This window comes from Leguminivora glycinivorella, chromosome 22, assembly GCF_023078275.1.
Source record: "Leguminivora glycinivorella isolate SPB_JAAS2020 chromosome 22, LegGlyc_1.1, whole genome shotgun sequence".
Taxonomy (NCBI): Eukaryota; Metazoa; Arthropoda; class Insecta; order Lepidoptera; family Tortricidae; genus Leguminivora; species Leguminivora glycinivorella.
This window is the reverse complement of record NC_062992.1, coordinates 10,415,897-10,439,723: the sequence shown is the minus strand read 5'-3', so window position 1 is coordinate 10,439,723 and position 23,827 is coordinate 10,415,897. Positions and strand designations below refer to the sequence as shown.

At 39.6% G+C, this 23,827-nt stretch overlaps 1 protein-coding gene and 1 long non-coding RNA gene across 2 annotated transcripts in view; one reads left to right on the top strand and one right to left on the bottom strand.

Moving 5' to 3' along the window:
- LOC125238103 (prolow-density lipoprotein receptor-related protein 1) overlaps nt 1–23,827 on the top strand; it is a 214,214-nt gene that overhangs the window by 129,146 nt on the left and 61,241 nt on the right. Inside the window, exons 72-76 of the mRNA XM_048145391.1 lie at nt 632–825; nt 8,989–9,132; nt 9,469–9,681; nt 10,168–10,256; nt 19,757–19,849. Of these exons, the coding sequence (XP_048001348.1) occupies nt 632–825; nt 8,989–9,132; nt 9,469–9,681; nt 10,168–10,256; nt 19,757–19,849 (733 nt within the window). The remainder of the gene's footprint in view (nt 1–631; nt 826–8,988; nt 9,133–9,468; nt 9,682–10,167; nt 10,257–19,756; nt 19,850–23,827) is intronic.
- LOC125237745 lies at nt 12,744–18,959 on the bottom strand. The gene is made up of 5 exons (XR_007178369.1): nt 18,348–18,959; nt 14,466–14,659; nt 14,006–14,156; nt 13,577–13,706; nt 12,744–13,075 (listed from the first exon to the last, which is right to left on the bottom strand). It is a non-coding gene; the product is annotated as an uncharacterized LOC125237745 (long non-coding RNA).

Sequence of the window (23,827 nt, the reverse complement as noted above, 5' to 3'; positions counted from 1 at the left end):
GCTTGTGCGTCTGTTTCATTAGTGAGGCCAGGGGCCCATTTCTCGACGCTACAAGTTAAAATTTACAAGCGGTAGTCAATGTCTAATATGACAAGTTGGAAAGAGACTTCCGCTTGTAACTTTTAGTTTTGAGAAATAGGCCCCAGCAGGCCGAACGCTGACGGCGAAGTGTCGAGGCTTGGGAGTACAATTTTATTTTTGTTCATGGCAATTTTTAGTTTTTCTGGCGTGGGAGTAATAACAGAAAATTAACTATATTCTGTCAAACAAGTCTGTCAGTAAATAAGAACTAAGAAAACTACAGGTATCCTTTTCTCTAGCACCCTAAAGAAAAGGATGCATGACAGAACTTTGCAAAGAGAACTTTGTTCTTATTTACTGACAGACTTGTACACCATAACTATACTGTATTTCTATGTCCTAACTTGTATTATGTACGGTCGAAGAAATTAATTCTTTAGCAGTTAGCGGTTCACTTTACGTTTGACAGCTCTTAGCATTAGTATGTGTCAACCAAATCTACTTGAACCGCAAATTGCTAAAGAATCAATTTCCTCGACCGTACAATAAAGTGTTTACATACATACATACATACTTGTTTGACAGAGTGTAATCTATGTTGTGGTTTCAGGCGGACTGTCCCCTCCGCGAAGACGAAGCCGACTGCGGCACCGGCGCGCGCCCGGGCTGCGACGCCACCTACTTCCGCTGCGCCGACGGCCGCTGCATCCCCGGCCGCTGGCGCTGCGACTTCGAGGACGACTGCGGCGACCTCAGTGATGAGCTGCACTGCGAGCCTCGAAACTGCTCCGAAACAGAGTTCAGGTCAGGTTCTGCAGCCAATAACGCTAGACCTTACTCATAGTGTTCTGTTCCTGACGGTAAGTAAGGCTGCTAGAGCTCAATAGGCTTGTGTAGGACATATACTAATAGTACAAAAGACACGATTCCCTGCACTGTACTAGACCAAACGACTCCCAAATGATTCTGCTCTCTACGAGATTTAGTACACTCACACACGCGCAATAGAATGGGAGCGAAAGGATCAAAGAGCCGAGGAGTGACAATGACAGCAAAGCGATGCGTGTGATCCGACCGCAACCGACTGACTCGGACCGAGAGCGCGCGAAAACGGCCGATCACTCCGATCAGCTCTCGGCTAGTACGAGCGAGCGTTACTGTACGTCACATGCACAACTTGTCTCTCGCTCTCTCGGTGTACTACTGTACTAAATGTCCTAAAAGAACGAACTAGTACACTTCGGAGATCGTACTAGTTGGGAGCGATCTTTTCAGTGAACGAGCAGGCACAGCTCTAGAGCTCAACGAGGGTGCGGTATGTTTAACCCTTTGTCTGTGTCTGTCAAAAAATTGTCATAAAATAATTAACTTTGATATATTATTTTAAAGTCCAAAGCCTTATGTAACGGACAAACAAACAGACACACACACTTTCCCATTTATAATATTAGTATCGTATCGTTTTTTTCGCTCGCGGCGGTCGCGCGGTGCAAACGCGCTGTGCAAATCAGCTGCTTAAAATATTCAGTTTACGTTATATTACTAGTAATATCGGCAAGAAAGTTATTAAAAACAATCAATAGTACCGTTTTTTAGACTCAGTGTAAAAATTAACGTTAAATAGTGTCTAATTAAACCAAAATAGCGTGAAATAATCCCCAACAAGATTATCGGGATACCTACGAGTTAAGTTAAAACTAACTGGAGTGAGTGCTCGTGCCAAAAGGGACTTAAGTAGCGGATACTACGGGAGCTTACGACTATTTGTGCGCGAGAGTGCTCAGGACGAGATAACAGCAAGCAACCGAGTGGAGCGTATCCCACATCAGATAGTGAACCTTAAGCCCAAGACATAGTGTGCTTATTAGCTTATTCAATATATTCACACCTGGTTATCGTAAAAATTAAAATATTCAAATATGAATTGTAATAAATGTGATTCAGAGCTATCATCGCAGGAATCAATTAGATGCACTACATGCCAGGACAAATTTCATTATAGATGTGTCGGGCTGACGGAGGCCGATTTTAAAAAAATGCTTCCAATGAACGTAAAAAAATGGAAATGTCCGAAATGTAAACTGCCCAAAAAAAACGCCGTCCACGAACACACCTAAGTCGCCGGTAATTCTTAATGAGGAGCGAGAGGACAATTCAGATCATCTTCCGTCTATTGTGAGCATTGATACGACAGCGCTCCTGAACAACATGAATAGCCAGTTTCAACTGTTGTCTCATGACATGGCCGACCTTAAGAACAGTGTCAATACAAGACTGGACGAATTGTCATCCTCGATCCATACGTGGTCTAGTAAGTTACAAGAACTTGAAGGTAAATACGAGGAGCTTCAAAACCAATCTGAAAGTGCGCAAATGGATGTAGCCGCGGTTAAAGCCGAGAACGCGCAGCTCAGAGACCAGCTGGAACACCTCCAAAATAACTCAGACGAGCAGGAGCAACGGTCTCGTCAGTGCAATATTGAAATCCAAAATCTGCAACTAAAGCCCACAGAAAACCTTGTGCACATGACACTCGCCCTCGGCAAAGTTTTGAATGTTCCGATTTCCTCCGATTCCATACGGGCTGTACATAGAATTGCTCACAACATAAAAACAGATCGCCCAAAAAATATCATAGTGGAGTTGAACTCTCGTCGGCTGAGGGATGAGATCATCGCAGCGGCTCGAGCGCGACGGGGCGTGACGGCGGGCCAGATCCTCCAGGCCTGTGGCGCCGCGCCGCCCAGCACCAGCGCCTGCGACACCCCGGCCGGCGATCAACTGACTAACTCGCGACCTGTATTCATCAACGAACATTTGACATTGAAAAATAAGATCCTTTACTCAAAAACGCGTAAGGTGGCTAGCACGAAAAACTACAAGTTTATTTGGATAAAAAACGCAGCAATTCTGGTTCGTAAGGATGACTCATCACCCGTTATTCGAATCCGTAAAGAGGCGGACCTGGATACACTCTGAAATTTACATGGACATTCTATGGTATTTATGATCGCTTTGTTATTTAGGTGTCTTATTGATCATGATGTGCATCAATTACCTAATTCGTACTATGGTATTCCTCTGGGCTATAAGGTTGAATTTACATATCCTAAACTGAAAATATTTACAGGGAAAATAAACAACATAATATACGTTCCTAAACATGTTATTAATCTTATTAAATTAAACTACCGCTTATCACCGCTTATTATTATAATCAAATTATTTCACACATATTATATTTACAGTTTCCAGCAACATATTCGAGTAATAGTATTTAACAGGCTCTGTTACTAATAACTTAAGATTATATTATCAAAATTGCGGTGGTATAAAAAGTAAATTAGTAGATATTCGTTTAAATATATTGCAATGTAATTATGACGTTATAGTGTTGACCGAGACGTGGCTGCGAGATGATATTCTGGACTCGGAATTGTTTGATAGCAACTATAGCGTGTTCCGGCGCGACCGAGACTTGCGGGACACGGCGAAGAAGGGCGGCGGCGGCGTTCTGATAGCGGTAAGATCTAATATTTTAGCAACTCGGCGATCCGACTGGGAATGTAACCAAGTCGAGGAGATTTATATTGAAGTATGTATATCTGGCCGTAAAATTGTAATTAATGGTGTGTACATCCCCCCCAAGTCTAATATATTAGTGTATCAAACTTATTGTAATAAATTAGAAGAATTGAGTACGAGGGGTGATCCAAAAGTAATGATAATCAGTATGAAAGACACATAAAATGTTTAATAAAATAATTTATTTTTCTACGTAATCTCCTTCCAAGTCTACACACTTGGACCATCGTTTCTCCAGACTACGAATTCCTTTAAAAAAAAAATCTTTTTCTTGACCCTCCAAAAATGCCTCCACAGCGGCCATTACCTCGCCATCATTCAAAAATTTGTTGCCTCTAAGATCTTCCTTCAGCCGTGGAAAGAGATAAAAGTCGCTGGGGGCTAGGTCTGGCGAATATGGGGGGTGTTCCAGCAATTCGAACCCTGAATCACGGATGGCAGCCATCGCAACACCGGCCTTGTGGGGCGGTGCGTTGTCCTGGTGAAACAGGATGCCAGCTCGAAGTTTACCCCGCCGCTTTTCTTTGATTGCCTCTCTCAATCTGCGTATTTGGTCAGCGTAGTAGGAGCCCGTAATAGTGGTTCCCTTTTCCAGGTATTCGATCATTATGACTCCCTCAGCATCCCAAAACACTGAAGCCATGACCTTACCAGCGGAGCTTGCTACCTTGAATTTCTTCGGTGTAGGGGACGACGCTCGCTTCCAGGTCATGGATTGCTGTTTGGTCTCAGGATCGAAATGATGGATCCAAGACTCGTCCATGGTTACAAACCGACGCAAAAATGTTTCGGGATCAGTTTGAAATTTTTCAAGATTAGACTTCGAAATCTCACAACGTATTTTCTTTTGTTCAGCCGTTAACATTCTAGGCACCCAACGAGCGGAGACTTTTTTCATATGTAATTCATCAGTTAAGATTCTTTGAATGCTGCCATACGAGATGCCTGTGAGCTCAACTAGATGCCTGATAGTCATCCTTCTATCTGTTAAAACGAGATCATTAATTTTTTTTACGTTTTCTCCAGTAAGGGCGACAGATGGACGGCCTTCGCGGTGTTCATCTTGAGTGGATGTTCTTCCCAAGTTAAACTCCTTTGACCAGCGTGCCACTGTAGAATACGGCGGAGCGGACTCCCCCAGTGTTCCCACTAATTCAGCGTATATATCTTTAGTACACATTTTTTTCAAACAGAAGTATTTAATAACCGCTCTCACCTCAGTTTTCTCCATTTTTGCGATATTGTTCCGACTGCTCGTGAAAAAACAAATGCAACTCTCTGACAGATACATATTTTTTATTTTTATTTTTTTTTATTTACTAAGGAGTCTTTGTGGACAGTAACGGCATACCTATTTATTTTAATCCGATGCAAAAAGTATTCAGTTATCATTACTTTTGGATCACCCCTCGTACATCATTAGACTACATTACCTTTTGTTTGGTGGGCGATTACAATCTTCCTGATTTAAGTTGGTCCATATCTAGTGTAGGTGATCTTTTACCTGAGAATGAAGGTCAAAATCCATGCGCGGCGGCATTAATTAATACGACTGAGATGTTAGGATTACAACAGTTTAATATTATTAAAAACCTTAACAATAGAACGTTGGACCTAATATTTTGTAACAAAAAATGTTGTATTTCGAACCCGGAAATAGAATTATCTAACATTGATAAACATCACCCCGCTGTCGAATTTACTATGGATCTCGTTCCGACGAATTACATCCCAAAAAATCCTGTAGTTATGTACAATTTTCGTAAGGCTAATTATACAGAAATCTCAGAAACTATTAATAAAATTGAGTGGCAAGTTGAACTTCAAGGGTTAGAGCCCGAAGCGGCGGTAGATAAATTCTATACTATAATTTATAATATTATGGATAAGTTAGTGCCATTAAAAAAAACTGTTAATAAAAATACTCCAAAGTGGTTTTCTGTGGCCTTAAAAAAAACGATAAACAGGAAAAAAAAACTTTGGCGGCGTTGGAAAATATATAATTCCGCGGTAGACTATGCCGAGTTCTCTTTGCTTAGAAAAAGAAGTAAAATATTACTATTAGAATGTTTTAACACATATACTAAAAATACTGAATTAAGTATTAAAAGTAATATAAAATCGTTTTGGTCTTATATCTCAACATTAAAAAGTAACACTTCAGGCTACCCAGCCACTATGTATTACAATGATAGATCTTCTAGTACCCCGGAAGGAGCAGCGGAGTTGTTTGCAGGTTTCTTTCAATCGGTGTTTGAGCCGCGCGACAATATTAATTGTGACCAGTTAGACTGTATACCTACGTCAGACGCAGGTACTAATATAACAAATATTCAATTAAATAAAGGTCATATAATTAAAAAACTTAAAAATATAGATATAAATAAAGGTGCGGGACCAGATAAAATTAGCCCTTACTTTATAAAAAATACCGCGAAGGCCCTAGCTTTGCCCCTTTGCATCATTTTTAATAAATGCCTTAAATTTGGAATTTTTCCTGAACGCTGGAAATCAGCTTATGTGACACCGATACATAAATCAGGTCCGAAGTGCCAGGTCACTAATTATCGACCCGTCTCAGTACAATCCATTATACCTAAAATTTATGAAGGGCTGATTCATGACGTCATATATCCTATGATCAAGACGAGTGTATTACCTGAACAACACGGTTTTATGAAGAAAAAATCAACGATTACGAATTTATTACAATATACCGATTTTCTGTTTAAGTCTATGGACAACAGAAAACAAGTAGATGTTATCTTTACCGACTTTTGTAAAGCGTTCGATAAAGTAGATCACCTATATCTTCTTAAGAAACTAGCATTTAATGGAATCCATGGTAATCTATTCCGTTGGTTTGCATCTTATTTGACAAATAGAACTCAAGTAGTAGTCATTAATGGCTTTAGATCAAATCTTGCGAATGTAACGTCCGGAGTAATTCAAGGCTCAATTTTAGGGCCTTTATTATACAGTATATTTATTAACGATATTAAAAAGTGCTTTAAACACTGTAATTTCTTATTGTTTGCAGATGACCTAAAACTTTATAGAGTAATAGAGAATGAAAGTGATAGTAAATTAGTTCAGGAAGACCTAGACACATTCTATGCATACTGTGAAGACAATAAATTGCAGTTAGCAGCTAATAAATGTATGCAAATTACCTTCACCAAAAATAAGAAAAGAATAATAAATTTTAAGTACAAATTAGGTGAAACACAAATAATGAAAGTACATTCAGCTAGAGATCTAGGAGTGATGTTTGATGAAAATTTACACTTTAGCGCTCATATAGACAAGATTGTACGTAAAGCTTATCAGATGTTAGGTTTTGTGATCAGGTCGGCTAAAGTGTTTAAAAAGGCAGATACGTACCTATTACTCTATAAAGCGTTAGTAAGACCACATCTAGAGTACGCATCGGTTATATTATGGAATCCTCTTTATGCAAAATATGCGAACGCCATCGAAATGGTACAAAAGAAATTTCTGAGAATTATGCATAAAAGGGTAACAGGACAGAAGATGACTTACCAAAACTTGTTAAAGCACTACAAGCTGTCATCATTGTCAACGCGTCGTATAACGTCGGATGCTATAGTCCTCTATAATATATGTAGAAGTGAGTACAACAGCAGCGAGCTGCTTCAACTGTTGCGGTTTCGCGTGCCGCGTAGCGGAGCGCGCTCCGCCGCCCTGTTCGCCGTGCCCAACACCGCCACCAACGCCGGCGTGCGAGCGCCGCTGCGTCGCATATGCGACACTTACAATAAGAGTCTCGTCTCGGTCGATATCTTTAACACAACAAAGATTCAGTACAAAAAGCAAATCCTTCAAATAATCCCAGAGGAATGATAAGGATGATCAGACTACTTTTGTTAGTTTGTTGTTTGTTCTCATTTACTTAAAAATTACCTGAAATAACTATAGTTAGATAAGTTTTTACTTAAGTCATTAATGTTATTCCCTAAGCCCTAGCTTTTTCCTTTTCTTTATGTGTATAGTTATATACCTATATTATGCTGTATGTCACATAATGTTTACTATTCTGTTACTTGCCAAACAATAACATAATTGTTTAAATATAACATTAGTTAATGCATATAATTTTAGACGTAAACTCAATGTATCAATGTATGTCTCGGTGAGAACTGATGTGGAGGTAAATGCATGTTTACCATATAATTTAGTTTTTATACAAAAGTATGTACATTTAACTCTGTTTGTTCTCCTAATAAATAAAATAAAATAAAATAAAATAAAAGTATGGACTAGCTTTTGTCCGCGGCTTCGCCAAATTTTCGGAGGGCTCCATGCAAACTTCCACACCCCATTTTAGGAAAGTGGGGGTTAGAAACAGATGAAAAGTAGCCTGAGCCACTCTCCATCCCTTCAACTATCTCCCCTTAAAAAATCACGTCAATTCGTCGCTACGTTTTGCCGTGAAAGACGGACAAATAAACAGACACACACACTTGTAACAGTAAAAATTGGGCTGACTGTTACTCACCGGTTCGCACAGAGTTAGCAATGAGCTCTTTCAAATATGTCCTCAGGGCGCCTTACTGGGTTGTGATGTAAATAAAAATTGCGAATATGCTGGAGAAAGCCTTTTAATTCTTAGAAACACCACGTCACAGTCACTCTTTGAAGATTGTCCACTGATATTAAGATAAAGTTCAAATTAAGCTTAACTAACCTTGCAATCACTTTTTAATTACACATACGGAATCCTGTACGCTGACGCTGATGCCTTCAGGAAGCAGGTCCCAGGGTTAAGATGTGAGGGGGAAAGCAAGCTCAAACACAGGATGCGGTCCGAGGCTCATTTCCCATCAGCTATGGCATTCTCTCGTGCAATTGATCAGGATTTCATAGCGACACAAGGACCCAGTATTGGGATGTTAAATTCTCTTCAAAGTAGTGCTTTCTCCAGGTTTTTTACATTTAGGTGTTACGAACTATTCATTTTAGCCGCCCAGGCTGCAGAGTGGAGCCTCCGGGGAACCACATTTTCGAAAAAAGCAATTTGGTCTTGTTTCCCTGGCGCTGTTCGTATTAGAAAAAAAGCCGGATTCTGACGCGCGCGCCAGCTATCGTCTGCGGATGTTTTTGTAACTAACTCCTTATCTACTTGGCTAACACGTATGTGCGCGCGAGTGGATGCCTTGAGCGGGCTTGTTAGTTCGATATTTTATCCCGAGAGGGCGCTGAAGTTAAATTAGTGACTTATTTATAATTAATTTATTAAAAACACAATTTTTTATTTTATCTAAATATTTACGTTACACACTTTCCCATTTATAATATTAGTATAGTTGAGTATAGTATATAATATGGATGTGTACTTACTTAAGCTTTTAAACTTTACAGATGTACCAACGGCGAATGCATACGCGGTTCCCTACGTTGCTCCGGGGCGGCGGAATGTGCCGATGGCTCCGACGAAACTGGGTGTGCACCTTTATGTGCTGCCAGAGCTAGACCTTGCCGAAGACAGAAGGATTGTGTGCTACGGTACGTAACGCCATCTAGTTTAGAACTATAGTAACTAATAGTGGATACGTCTCTGGCGAAACGGACAAAGCGATGGTGTATGTCGTCTAGGCATAGGAATTGTACGTATAACGCCATCTAAGTTGAAGTGTAGCAACATAGTATTGTTTTACGTTGCTCGGGGGCGGCGGAATGTGCCAACGGCTTCGACGAAACTAGATGTGCACCTTTATGTGCTGCCAGAGCTAGGCCCAAGGCCTTGTCGAAATTAGAAGCGGTTCCGTAGCAGGTAACGCCATCTAGTTCAGAACTTTATAAGTGCTCGCTCGTCTAACTTAATTTTTGTTAAAATTCCAGCGAATGGTGGTGCGACGGGTCAGTGGACTGCGCGGACGGGTCGGACGAGGAGTCGTGCGCGGCGCCGCCGGCGCCTGCGTGCGGCGCGCGCCTCGCCTGCGCCGGCGCACCCTGCGCGCCCGCCGCCTGGCGCTGCGACGGTCGCCGGGACTGCGTGGCGGGGGGAGATGAACAAGGGTGCGGGAAGCATGCGTGCCAACCGCCTATGTTCAGGTATGTTTATGGTGTACAAGTTTGTGAGAGTAGAACTAGATGGCAGCACTAGCGCGCGTCATGTGGCGATGCGATGGGAGGAAGGACTGTGTGACGGGGGATGAAGACGGGTGTGAGAAGCATGCTTGCCAACCGCCTATGTTCAGGTATATAAGGTTATACCTGAACATAGGATATCTGTAATATGAATAGTAGTTTGTGACAGTGAAACTAGATGGCGGCACCGACGTGCAATGGGAAAAGAGACTGTTTCACGAGGTCGATGAAGAGGAATAAGTGTCGACCGACCATGTTTATTTAGTCTAATAAAAAGAGTAAAAAATTGCAACATGCTTAGGCTATATGAAGTTTTTAGGATTACCTAAAGCTGTGATATCTGTACAACTATACACTATGTGCTAATATAGTCCTTGACGTTTTTATAGTAACTTATTTCCGTTAATACTTTATATCCTTAATTAATAATATAATTTAATACACCCACAGATGCGGCAACGATTCCTGTCTACCTTCTACTCTGCTCTGCGACGGCTACGTCGACTGCCCCGACGGTTCAGACGAAAACTCCATGATGTGTACGTACACATTATTTGAATTCAAACAGTTAGGAATATGCACGATCGCTTCTGAGTTCAAAAACTATGGCAACTCGCTCACGTGATACAGTTTAGTCGAATGTTTATATGTTTCTCCATCATAAAATAGTCTATGCATAACAATCTTTCAACAAGCAAAAAGCACCAGAAAAATTAGATTTGTACATTTCTGATTCTGAGTAAATCCGATGTAAACATATGCAGATATTATGTACTTCGTTTCTTTTAAGATTAGAATTATCTGTCGAACGGGTAAATAAAGAAGCAGTGGTCGTAGACTTTCCTTCTTCGATTTCGGCCGATACCACTGATTTCTTGGAACTTATAACTTATAATACTATGTACATAAGTTCCAAGAAATCAGTGGTATCGGCCGAAATCGAAGGAAGGTCTACGACCACTGCTTCTTTGTTTACCCGTTTGACAGATAATTCTAATCTTAAAAGAAACGAAGTATAGGACATTCTTACACAGATTGACCGATTCAGGCCCACGGTAAGCTCAAGAAGGCTTGTGTTGTAGGTACTCAGACAACGATATATGTAATATATAAATACTTATATACATAGAAAATCACACAAATAAATGCTCTTACCGGGATTCGAACCCGGGACCGCGGCGTAGCAGGCAAGGTCACTACCGACCGCGCCAGACCGGTCGTCAAAGATGAAACTCGAAAAGCTTTTTCGTATTTTTACTGAAACATTCGTATTTTGTCATGCCAGTTCACACAATGCCAATACGTCTTGTACTGAGACTGACTGAAATAGCATGACACGTTCGTACGTTTCCGTAAAAACACGAAGGAAAAGCTTTTCGCACTATATCTGTACTCTCGTACTTAAAAATCAGGTACGAGTATTTAGGTCTTGTGTTTTTATATCTCTGAGAATAAGAAGTACGTAGGTACAAGAATAAGAACCTCGTATCAGGTAGTTGTTTATTAGGTATATAAAGCTTGTCAACCAAATTTTGGCAGTAGCAATGTACATCAAACTAAAGTATGGTATCCCTATGAAACGAACAAAAACCAGCAATGTACGTCGAACAGCCACAGATATTTTTTTTTTCAAGGGGCTCGCTGCATCCTTACGAATTAGATAATGTATTAAAAAGGGACGGATATATGCTAGTTATTTCTCTTTATGGTAGGGTGGAGATTTCCACAGATAAGATACAAATGACACGCGAACTTCCACCGAATTTCAAAACTAGTGTTGCTAGCCCGCGATTTTTCAAATTTGCCGCCTTTTTCTAGTGACAAGATTTGGTTGACGGTCTATACAGTATGTAAACTAACGAAAACCATTTACTGTAACCCGTAAATGTCCAGGTGATACTGAGAAACTTTTACTATGGGACCAACACCCAAAACGCGAAATAAAAATTTACTCTCCCATAGGAAATACTTACTATCATAGAGTATATTGAATAGAATGGTATAGAGTTATCAGTCACGATTTTCGATTGCAGCGCCATCTATTGTTAGTTTCCCGCAACTTTTCATGTGACTTTCCACGCCTGCAGGTACCTTATAGCATATTAAGCATGTGGGTCCTTTAGACATGGATCGCCACATATTTACGGCGGGCTTTTTAAATAGGATTGATGTTTTGCATTCTGAGGCTATGTTCAGATGAACACGCGGCGATGCGCGATTTTCTCACCGCGCGGTTTAAGATTGTAACAAAATTAATGGCGTTGTGTACATGACCGCGCGTTGCCGCTCGTGATCGGTCATGTAAACAGCACATTTGATTTTGTAACAATTTTTTACCGCGCGGGCGGCGAAAAAATCGCGTTGCCGCGCGTTCATCTGAATTTAGCCTGAGTCTGAGCAAACAGAACCCGATTACAGTTATCATGTGTGAACCTTCAATGCATTTCTCACCAGGAAACTGCTACAGAAGTTCACACAATGCCTAGACCAGTAGGAAATCAGGAATATAATTAAACAATGAAGCAGGGGAATAGTTTTTAATAATTTATTTTAAAATATGTTTTATAGTTACGTAATTGATGGTGATACTACTTAGCTTCAAAAACCAGGAAAGAACTAGTCGAAAGCGTTTAGAGAATTACTTCTCCTAATACGTCTTAATTATTTCAAGCGCAGTGTTTCCTACCGACAGTTTTCACCACACCAACACGAGCAATAAACGAACTGTAAAAAAACATTTCAACAATTAAATAAACATTTCCAATTCAAAATCATTATGAAATAAAACTATGGAAACGGATTAAATCGCGTATAATGAATTTAAAATACATCCCGACGTTTCGAACTCTTTACAGCGTTCGTGGTCAACGGGTGACGGGGTGGGGCAGTCACCCGTTGACCACGAACGCTGTAAAGAGTTCGAAACGTCGGGATGTATTTTAAATTCATTATACGCGATTTAATCCGTTTCCATATTTTTATTTCATGAGTAACTATCGCGGTAACCGAAGTCAAAATCATTACTTAAAGGTACATTCTACCAGCAGTTTAGAACTTCAATTTAAAATTTGAATCAAATTACTTTGCACTCTTATGAATAAAATGGACCTTTCTTATTAGTTTTCAAAGAATCAAGAAAAGAGAGAGAGAGAGTGTGTGTGGGTGTGGTGAAGAGAAGATGTTCAACGATGAAACTCCTAATAGCCTAGCCTTTTGAAAAGATGTGTTTGTGGATAGACACATAAGCTTTTTTTTAATCTTACAGAATATTTTTCTTTTGTCTCAGTAAGTTTTTTTATTTGTTTGGCCAAACTGCTAGCTTCCGTTAAAAATCGGGGTGTGTGTCGTGGCGCGTGACCTGAAATAAATTCTGTAATATAGGAGCTGTTAGATATCACTAGGCAGTCGTGTGGAGTTAAAAATATAAAAAACTTAAATACGGTACTAGATATTTCATATACATTACATACATTTGATGTACAAGTGTGACTAAAATAACTTAACGTCATCCAAAACTTTAAATATGTTTCTGGGCTTTATCGTCCATATTAAAATAGTGCATTGTGCAACAGGGAGGCTAGGGTGATATTGATAAGGACAACCTGGAGTGAATTATAGACACGAGACTGTTTCTATACTGTGTACCTATAGCTTAATAGTCAAATTCTCTCAGTGCAACGAAAATGCTTGACTGATGATGGTATTTATTTTTCTAATCCCTCTTTTAGGAATAAAATGGTATGATGTAGTACTCGTTCAGTACACGTAGATGCAAGAAGACCTTTTAGCAGCAAATGTGATGAAAAATACACATTATGTTATTGATATTACTATATAGAATAAACTTATTTCAACTGACCTGAAGTTGACGGCTGAGAACTGACATCAGTGATGTTCCTCAAAGGGGCTCTGGGTATTTGATCATCTTGCATCGGTTCTTGAATATTGCTAGCAAATTGCAGCGATGCGGTTTGCTTGCTTATCAATTCCTGAAATACATATACATAATATATTTAACTAATTTAATGCTGAAATATTAGTACTTAAACAGTAATGTTATAAGAATTGAATATAACAACTAGGTAAATGTTAGAGGCAATGGGTAAATATTACCCTAATGTACCCTAATAAAAACAATTTTTCCACTTTTTCAGGGTGATTGCTGGAATTGCAATAGCACTGACCAAGTCGAGTCTAGTCTTCCAGATGAAGTATTCTATTTTTTGTCAAAGTGAATACATAATATATTATTGATACTACTATATAGAATCAACTACATTTGACTGACCTGAAGCTGACGGCTGAGATCTGAGATTAGTAGCCGCCCTGTGGGTACTGATTGGTGATGTTCCTCAAAGGGGCTCTGGGTACTTGATCATCTTGCATTGGTTCTTGAACATTGATTGGAAATTGCAGCAATATGGTTTGCTTATCAATTCCTGAAAAAAATATACATATAAATATATTCAATTTAATTCCGAAATATTAGACAACCATATAAATCATATAATAAAGTATATTCAATTAAAGCTATAAATTAAAAAATAAATGAATGCTCCACGACTCTTCTCTTTCGGAACAGACTAGACATAAGAACAAAAATCTATGCTCACACAAATAAATACCAATACCGGGATTTGAATCCAGGACCGCAGCTTTGCAGGTAGGATTAACACCTGATAGGCCAGACCAGTCATCAAATGTTAAATTATTATTGTAACATCTTAAATTTAAAAGCTAAAACTTACCATACCCCAAGACCTCAATAGAGAAATGGGTAAAACTGAGTCTTCCGCTTGAAGTATTATATTTTTTCTTAAAGTGAGTATGACACAGTTTTCCATTGCTAACACATCACTGCCATTAGAATAAATCCAGGTACGAAACCAGTCAGGCTCAATAATTGGATTGGGTCATTGGTGAAGAATCATATTATCTAATCCTGAAAAAAAAAACATACAGATTGTATTTTGATAGGTCTTATTAGAACTTCATAGATTTGCGAAAATACATACTGAATGCGAGCAAATTTGGAGCAAGTGGTAATTTTTATAAACTATTTTTATATGGCAATAGATCCCATTGCTATTCAGGATAACAGGCTTTTATGAGACAAAGAAATCAAATTCCGGCCTCAAATCGAAAAACTTTCCCCTACTATTTTGTATCAGTTTCATAAGAGAGGCGACCAACATCCTTGCGCTGCACCGGCGGCCCAAATGTTACTACGCTGAAAGCAGTCGAGAGCCGGAAATACATCCACCTGTGGAATATGTTGTCCGGTGTAGATGAAGTCCGGGAGTACTTGCAACAGCTTTGTCAGCAGAGCACGTGTACCGTGGAGGAGCTGCAATCCAAAGGCGACTACAAGTCCTACAAACTGGGAGTTCCTGCCGCTTACTATGACAAGTGTATATCCGCGGAAGTATGGCCTGATAATGCAAGGGTAAAGATGTGGTTTTTTCGAAAGCAAGCTAAGGAAACCAAAAGAACCACAAGCGCCAACTGACGGCCCCACTGTGACCATTACCTATCAAAATGTTAGAGGTCTCAATACCAAGTTAAAGTTTTTAAGCACTGTATTCTTGCTCACGAAAGTGATATAGTCGTCGCCACGGAATCCTGGTTGTCGGCATCTGTAGAGGACCCCGAGCTAGTGGGAGATGCTTGGAGTATACTACGCCGTGATCGTGCCACCGGTCGACAGGGAGGAGGAGTACTGGTTGCTGCGAGGCCAGGTATAAGCTTAAAACGGAGACGGGAGTTTGAAACTGCTGACGGGGAGGACCTGTGGACTTCTTTTGTGATAAGTGATACACTTTTTTATCTGTGTGCCGTATACATTCCACCTACCTCTTCCGAAAAGGTGTACATGTCGTTTTTTCAGAAAATAGAATCTTTCATTGACTCTATTGGTCCGGTCATTCTTGTCGGTGACCTAAACCTTAATCCTAAATATGCCTCGACTAATGTCCTGAGCTATTATTGTTATTTTACTACAGTCTGTGGTTTTGTTGAAATGAATGAAGTATTAAATTCGCATGGGGGAGTGTTAGATGTGGTGCTGGTGCGAGAGCGCGTTCATAGTGTAGCAGTTTGTGAGGCCCCTGATGGTGGTCTAGTCCCATATGCCGACTCTTATCATCCACCCCTTGAAATTTCTATCCCGCTCAGAAAAACCGTAGGCATTCCTCTAAAGATCGCCCCCAGTAACCTTGATACGACGCGCGATTGGAATTTTTCTAAAGGCAATTACGAACTTTTTGCTCAATTGATTGCAAACGCGTCTTGGGTAGACGTTCTCGAAGCCCAAAATGTCAATACTGCTGTGGACTTGTTTTACAATTTGATATACAGAATTTTCGATACTTGTATACCTAGGAAAACAAGGTCTAGCAAACCCAGTAGACAGTATCCTATTTGGTTTACATCTGATCTTATTAAGGACATTAAACGCAAAGCTTCGCTTCACCGCATGTGGAAACGCACTGGTGACAGGGAGGATTATGCCAGATTCTCTAAACTTAGGGCTGATGTAAAATCTAGAATATCTGGAGCTTATGATAATTACGTTAGCAGAATTCAGATTAATATCTCAGGTAATCCTCAAGCTTTCTGGCAACACATAAACAACCTTAAATCCAAAGGTGGGTTTGAGAACCGGGTGTCTTTTGATGGAAAATCTTATGAGAATGCAGATGCTGCTCAGGCTTTTGCAAACTTTTTCTCGAGTGTTTTCCTCCCTGACGTACCTTTACTTGACCACACTAAGACTACTGAGCAAGATGGGACGACCTCTGCTAACTTAATTCACATAGACTCTATATCCACTAAAGATATTGAATCAGGCATAGCGCGTCTTAAACCTCAAAGCGCCTTAGGTCCGGATGCCGTTCCGGCTTATATACTCAAGGGTTGCAAAGATTGGCTAGTACAGCCGCTATCTCATATTTTTAACCTTGCTCTGCGCACTGGGGAGTATCCGAACCAGTGGAAATTAACACGGGTTCGGCCGATCCCTAAATCGGGCGATACGGCCAAGGTTGAAAATTATCGTCCAATTGCGATTCTGTCCTCGATTGCTAAATTATTCGAATCAATCGTAAACAATCTTGTACACTCTCAAATAAAGCCATATCTCTGTGACTCACAACATGGCTTTAGGCCTAGGCGGTCAGTTGAGACAAACCTTTTAACCCTGGTTGACTCTGTGTCTGAGCATTTAGATGGGGGTATACAGGTTGACGTGCTGTATTTCGATTTTAGGAAAGCCTTTGATCGCGTAGATAACGACATACTACTGAGAAAGTTATGTATCATTGGTTTTTCTCCTAAACTACTTAAGTTTTTTGCCAGTTATCTACGCGACAGGCAACAATATGTGCAGCACGGATGCTTCGTTTCTGACCCCTATCTCACTCGCTCCGGAGTGAGCCAGGGTTCAATTCTAGGCCCTCTACTGTTCGGCGTCATGATCAATGACTTGTCCTCAGTCGTTAAAAATGCCCAATGTCTCCTTTACGCTGATGACCTAAAACTTTTTTATGGCCTGCAGCAACTATCTGACTTCGAGTCTCTCCAAGACGATATTAATCGGATCCATGAATGGAGTATCACTAATAGGCTGCTATTTCACCCTGAGAAGTGCTCTGTGATGTCCTTTAGTCGAGCACGTAGCCCCTTATCTTTCACTTACCGGCTTGGAACGGATCTATTGAAACGTGTTGATACTGTAAAGGACCTGGGTGTCACTTTTGACCAAAACCTCAATTTTCATGCTCACATAAAAGCCTTAGCTACCGACTGCTATCGGAGATTGGGTTTTGTCATCCGTAACGCCAGGGAATTTGATAATCCCGTCGTGATAAAACTTATTTACACTGCTCTGGTTAGGAGCAAACTGGAGGCAGCGTCTGTAGTGTGGAACCCCCACGAGGTCACGTACATCTTGCTTCTGGAGAAAATCCAAAAGGCTTTTTTGAGATTTTTATATAAGAAAATTTATGGGCTTTATCCTTTCCTTTACCCGACAAAATTTCTGCTCGGCACTCTAGGTTTTAACTCCCTGGAAGTGAGGCGTAATTATGCTCTTGTGACCGGGGCATGCCGAATAATACGTGGAGATTCAGACTGTCCGCAGCTGGTCTCGCAACTGGTACGTCTTCTGGTACCCCCTCAGTCTAAAACGCTATTCAATTTTAGGCCGCGTACTCGTGACTTGCTAGCAGTTCCCAAAGCGCGCACTGTAGCGTACAGGAACTCGCCCTTAGTTCGCGTTTTGAAGTACCTTAATGCGCTTCTCAAATCAGCACCTGACTGTGACGTTTTTGCCAGTAGATGGAAGGTCTTATGTGATGAATGTCTGAGGTTATGCGAAGCGATGGATGATCGAGTGTCTTCAGTTAGTTATTAAGTTTATTATGTTAACGTTATTACACTAAGTATTAACAATATAGTATGATGTTTTATGCATTGCACAGTGCCTTAGTGTCTCACTGTAATACTGTGTAATTTGTTTTGAAATAAAATAAAAAAATAAAAAAAAATAAGTGAAGTGAATCTCAACGAGGTCAGACTTTTATTCTAGATTTATGTATTATACTCGTAGCTAGAAAAGATGAAATACTTACGCGTTTTACCGCAATTAAGTACACAACACACAGCACTTATAACCATTGTTACGACAAACGAATCTAACGAGCAAATCAAAATCCGTTGAGCAGAGCCGGTATATTCACAAAAAAGCAGATTTATCGGAGTCCAGGGCAAGCACAGTCGTTGTATAGTTCAACATCATAATTTTAAAGTTCTTTCTAGCAAAGCAAAGCATCGAACATCACAAGAAAGTGAAGAATTGAAATAATGGCGTTATGGCGGCTTTGAAAAAAAAAACATTCCGTTCCATGCCTCTTTTTAAAGTTTATCATAAAAGTTTCGCACCTTCAGATTTTAAAACGGACCAATTTAAGAACAAAAACTTTAGATAATATTTGTTTTTTTTTGTTAATTATAATTAATAACATTTTAAAAGGCTAGTTAAAAATAATACAACATTATTTTTGTCATATCTTTTATTTTGTTAATTGCGCGTAACGGAAACATGGAATTGGTATCACAGATTAGACAGGATTTTATAGAATAATTCAATTGTTTTTCACGCCCTCTATTGTCGTGTTCCCCAAGTATATCCAAAGTACATCGGATCATATCGGATTTACTATTTCCTTTGAGTGAAAACACCGTGCTTACTATAAAATAAAACTACGTGATTTCGGAGTTGATCCCATAGTAAAAGTTTCTCAGTATTACCTGGACATTTACGGGTTACAGTAAATGGTTTTCGTTAGTTTACATACTGTATATATATATATGTATATATATATATATACAGTATTTTATTTTTTTACAGAAAAAAGCGCTGGTAGCCTAGCGGTAAGAGCGAGCGATTTTCGATACGGAGGTCGCGGGTTTCGAATCCCGTCTCGTACCAATTTTTCGGAACTTATGTGCGATATGTCATATGATATGTCGTCGGAGATAGTGCAATACCGCATATCTACCAAAACACAGAGTTCAACACGGGAACAATTTACAAGGAAATTTGTGCTTATTGACTTTATTAGTTACGCGGTATTGCACTATCCCCGACGATTTGTCATTTGCTTTTCAGTGTAGGAAAACATCGTGAGGAAACCGTACTAATTCCAAGAAGGCCTAGTTACCCTTCGGGTTGGAAGCTCAGATCAGATGGCAGTCGCTTTCGTAAAACTAGTGTCTACTTCAAATCACGGGATTAGTTGTCAAAGCGGACCCCAGCGTGCGTAGCCGAATGGCATTTCTCCGACGCCAAACGAAAACGATACGCCGCGCCAGTTAGTCTGGCTCTGTCGCGCCAATACGTACGAGCGATAGAGATAGATATCTACGAGCGTTTCGTTTCGTGAGCGTTTGTGCCATTCGGCTACGCACCTAGGCTCCCATGAGCCGTGGCAAATGCCGGGATAACGCAAGGAGGATGATGATATATATATTTTTACAGGCAGCAGACGTTCGTCAGAGTCGGTGTGCGATGACGACGAGCGAATGTGCGGCGACGGTCGCTGCGTACCCGCGAGCGCTGACTGTGCCACCGGTCAGTATACTACTTTCCACTACACCAACTGGTGAAGGCATAGATTAATTATAACAGGGTTTCTGTTATGAAACAACAGTTAATAAAATATGTTTTCAAGATGAGAGTTAAAGGCCAGCAACGTACTTACAAGTCCCTCTGGCGTTACTATTGCTACATCCATGGGAGACGGCAATCGCTTACTGTCAAGTATTGTGTTTGCTTGTTTGTATCCTTCATGGTTTGTAGTTAGGAAGCAAGAACCATTTAATATGTTAGGAAGTAACTTAGTTCTACGGTAAAGATTTTGTTGAAAAAGTTTATTGAATTACTCGCTAGATGTCGCTGTTACTACCGCAAACTGGTAAACGAAGTGTCGACTTGACTTATACTAAATTTAAATTATAAGAAATACGTGTCTAAAATGTTTTTAGTACTAACTATAACAGTTCTAATTTTTGATGTCTAATGCGTCATTTATCGACGTGATAGACTTTTTATAATAACAAAGAGGATCAAGATTATATAGTTACTGTCAAAGCATAATGTGTACTCACAATGCATAGACTGCCATCTCTTAACACGGGCTTAAAACTTTTGAACCTCTGTCTGTTTTGACAATTTGGACTATATTCTTAACTTGATATGTTTTAAAATGTCAAATATTAATATTAGTGCCATCTAGCTGAGCGTACCCCAAACTCCCCAAAGGTGTAATGTCATCTATAGTCCGTCACTTCTGGAAAGTTATGTATGAAAATGTTGGCATAATTAATGGAAGATTTTTTTTGATTGAGATATGTACATTACAGGCCGAAGTTATTTTTCATCAACCCTCACCATCCCTACCCCCTCTGCGTCACCCCTCTTCCCCCCTTAAATAGCCGAAAATGCGGTTTTTCGCGATTTCTGACAAAACCGTTGTAGATACAGAAAAAGCGTGTATGAAAAAAGTAATCCTTGGTAAATTTACTACAAATCGTTCATTGACACTTTGGTTCTAGCTCTTATAGGTTTCGCGTGATCCATCACGAAAGTTGGTCCTTTACTGCAATTTTCTTTAGTGAATGTTAAGTTTTCTCCCAAATTGCTTACGAAATTTGTTTGATATTACTAAAATATTATAAACTGAAAATGAATTTCAGGGGGAAAAATCACTACCATGGGTGGGACTTGAACTCACGGCTACTGGATTGATACTCCAGGGCTCTACCAACAGCTACCAAAAGCTCATCCCCAATCATAGATACACTATATAGATCAATGGTACTCCTAGCGACTACTACCGTGAAAATATTACGTCTTAAATAGTTACTGGAATTCCAAGACATATTGGAAATTCCACCCATGGTAGTGATTTTTCCCCCTTAATTTTATTTTAGTCATGAGTTACAATATTTTAGTTATATCAAACAAATTTCGACGATTTCGTATGCATTTTGGGCGAAAACTTAACATTCACTAAAGAAGATTGCAGCAAAGGACCAACTTTCGTGACGGATCACGCGTAAACTATAAGTGCTAGAACCAAAGTGTTAATGAATGATTTGTAGTAAATTTATTAAGGATTACTTCGTTCCTACGCGCTTTTTCTGTATCTTCAACAGTTTTGTCAGAAATCGAGAAAAACCGCATTTTCGGCACTTTAAGGGAGGGTAGAGGGGTGACGCAGAGGAGGGAGGAGTGGGGAGGGTTGATGAAAAATAACTTCGGTCGATAATGTACATATTTCAATTTAAAAAAACCTTCCATTAATTATGCCGTAATTTTAGCTAATTTCCCCCTGCTACTAGGCCGCCGTACCTTTTGCTGTATGGTACTGAGGTACGTTTTTTCCTTAGACTTTGTCTATACGGAGTTATACCTCTATATGTTTTTGATAATAATAATAAATAAAAGACTTGTATTAATTCTTCACTATCTCAGCAGGGCATTAAAAAAACAATCCGTTGTATTGTATTACTTATATATATATATATATACAGAGTGGGGCCTGTAACAAAGGCGAAGAATTGAACTGTAGGCTATTCTCCTTATACTGATCAACATTTGATCAGTGACTTTTAAAAATTATGAAGTCTTTAAATTTTTAATTTTTCATACAAAATAAATATTAGCTTCAATGTACGCCATTATTGTTGTCATTGACGTTGTCAGTCACACTTTAGACTTAACAGAATTTGCAATACATTACCTCTTAGAAAAAACTTTCAATGGTGATAAAAATCAAAATACAAGTTATTTTTAAAAGTCACCGAACAAATGTTGATCAGTATAAGGAGAATAGCCTAGAGTTCAATTCTTCGCCTTTGTTACAGGCCCCACTCTGTATACAGGGTGGCCCATTCAAATCGGTCAGTATGGGAAAGTCTGAAACTATAAGACATACGAAGATTTGTTCTTAGGAACCATGTCACCGATTTTGATAAAAAGAAAAACTGCATTCATACAATTAAAAAAAAAAGTGTACCCAGCTGGGGAATCGAACCCGGTTGTTTTGAAAAAATAAACTTACACTATTTCTATTCAGATATCGTTTGTGTAGGTCTTATTAAGCAGTAAATATCTCTAAGAAACATAATGTCTAAAATGAATAAAATGCATTTTTTTCACATACTTTAATTTATCATAGTAGGTGTTCAAAGTGACCACCGTTACAATATTCAGCAAGTTCACTTCATCTTTACAACAGTGTACAAAAATAGCTATTACACCGTTGAAGACCTAAAAGTAGCCATAGAGTCAACTTTAACGCAGATTCACCACATGAAGATACAAAATGCAATAGTAAGATCGTTACCTAGACGTGTTGAATATTGTATTGAAAAAGACGGTGGTCACTTTGAACACCTACTATGATAAATTAAAGTATGTGAAAAAAATGCATTTTATTCATTTTAGACATTATGTTTCTTAGAGATATTTACTGCTTAATAAGACCTACACAAACGATATCTGAATAGAAATAGTGTAAGTTTATTTTTTCAAAACAACCGGGTTCGATTCCCCAGCTGGGTACACTTTTTTTTTTAATTGTATGAATGCAGTTTTTCTTTTTATCAAAATCGGTGACATGGTTCCTAAGAACAAATCTTCGTATGTCTTATAGTTTCAGACTTTCCCATACTGACCGATTTGAATGGGCCACCCTGTATATATATATGTCGGGGACAGGTCAGGATTGGCAGCATTTTCAGACATCGGGGCGTTGCTGGGTCATCGAGGATTGAGACGAAGACGATAGTAATCAACGATTTATTTTACACACTTTCAATTTTACAATAACTGATAGGTAAACAACTTGGTTTAGAACAATTATAGCGTGGACAGTTCCGAGGAGGCTCTAAGACTTCTTGTCTCTAGCGTGGTCCGCAAGAGAGTGTTGGGTCTCAGGTATCCCGGCTCCGTCCTAGCGCACGAAATGGGGACAACAACTGGTTGGGTGGACAACTGGTTGGTTGTGACGTCAGCTGTCCAGCTGCAACTCTTCGCGCGCTGCGCTATAATTGACTATCCGTGCCAATATCCGGTCTGTCTCCGACACGGCCTTCCTGCGCTTACACACGTCCTCGTGTGTTTTACTCTGCAACAATAATAGACACGCAAAGTACACCGTTCGGTCACTCCTGACGAAATCTCAAAGAAACTCGGTAATTCAAAGTAAAATGATCAACGTTAAAAACTTTAAGATAGCATTTACACACTATTACGTAGTGCCAAAACGGCTGTTTAATTAGCAAGTGCCAATTTAGTTATTCTTCACAATAAAACCTTCAAAACTTTAAATTTCAAGAAATGGATAGCATTTATTACACACTAATCATACTACACGCAATGCCAAAACAACCGAGTACCAAATGTTGTCTTTTATCACAATAAAATCTTCAACACATTTAATTTCATAAAATCCAAACAAGTATCTCATTCGTGGCCTATTGGTTATACCATAACCACACACGACGCGCATCCCCACGGGATCGCCGAGTCAACCCTGTGACT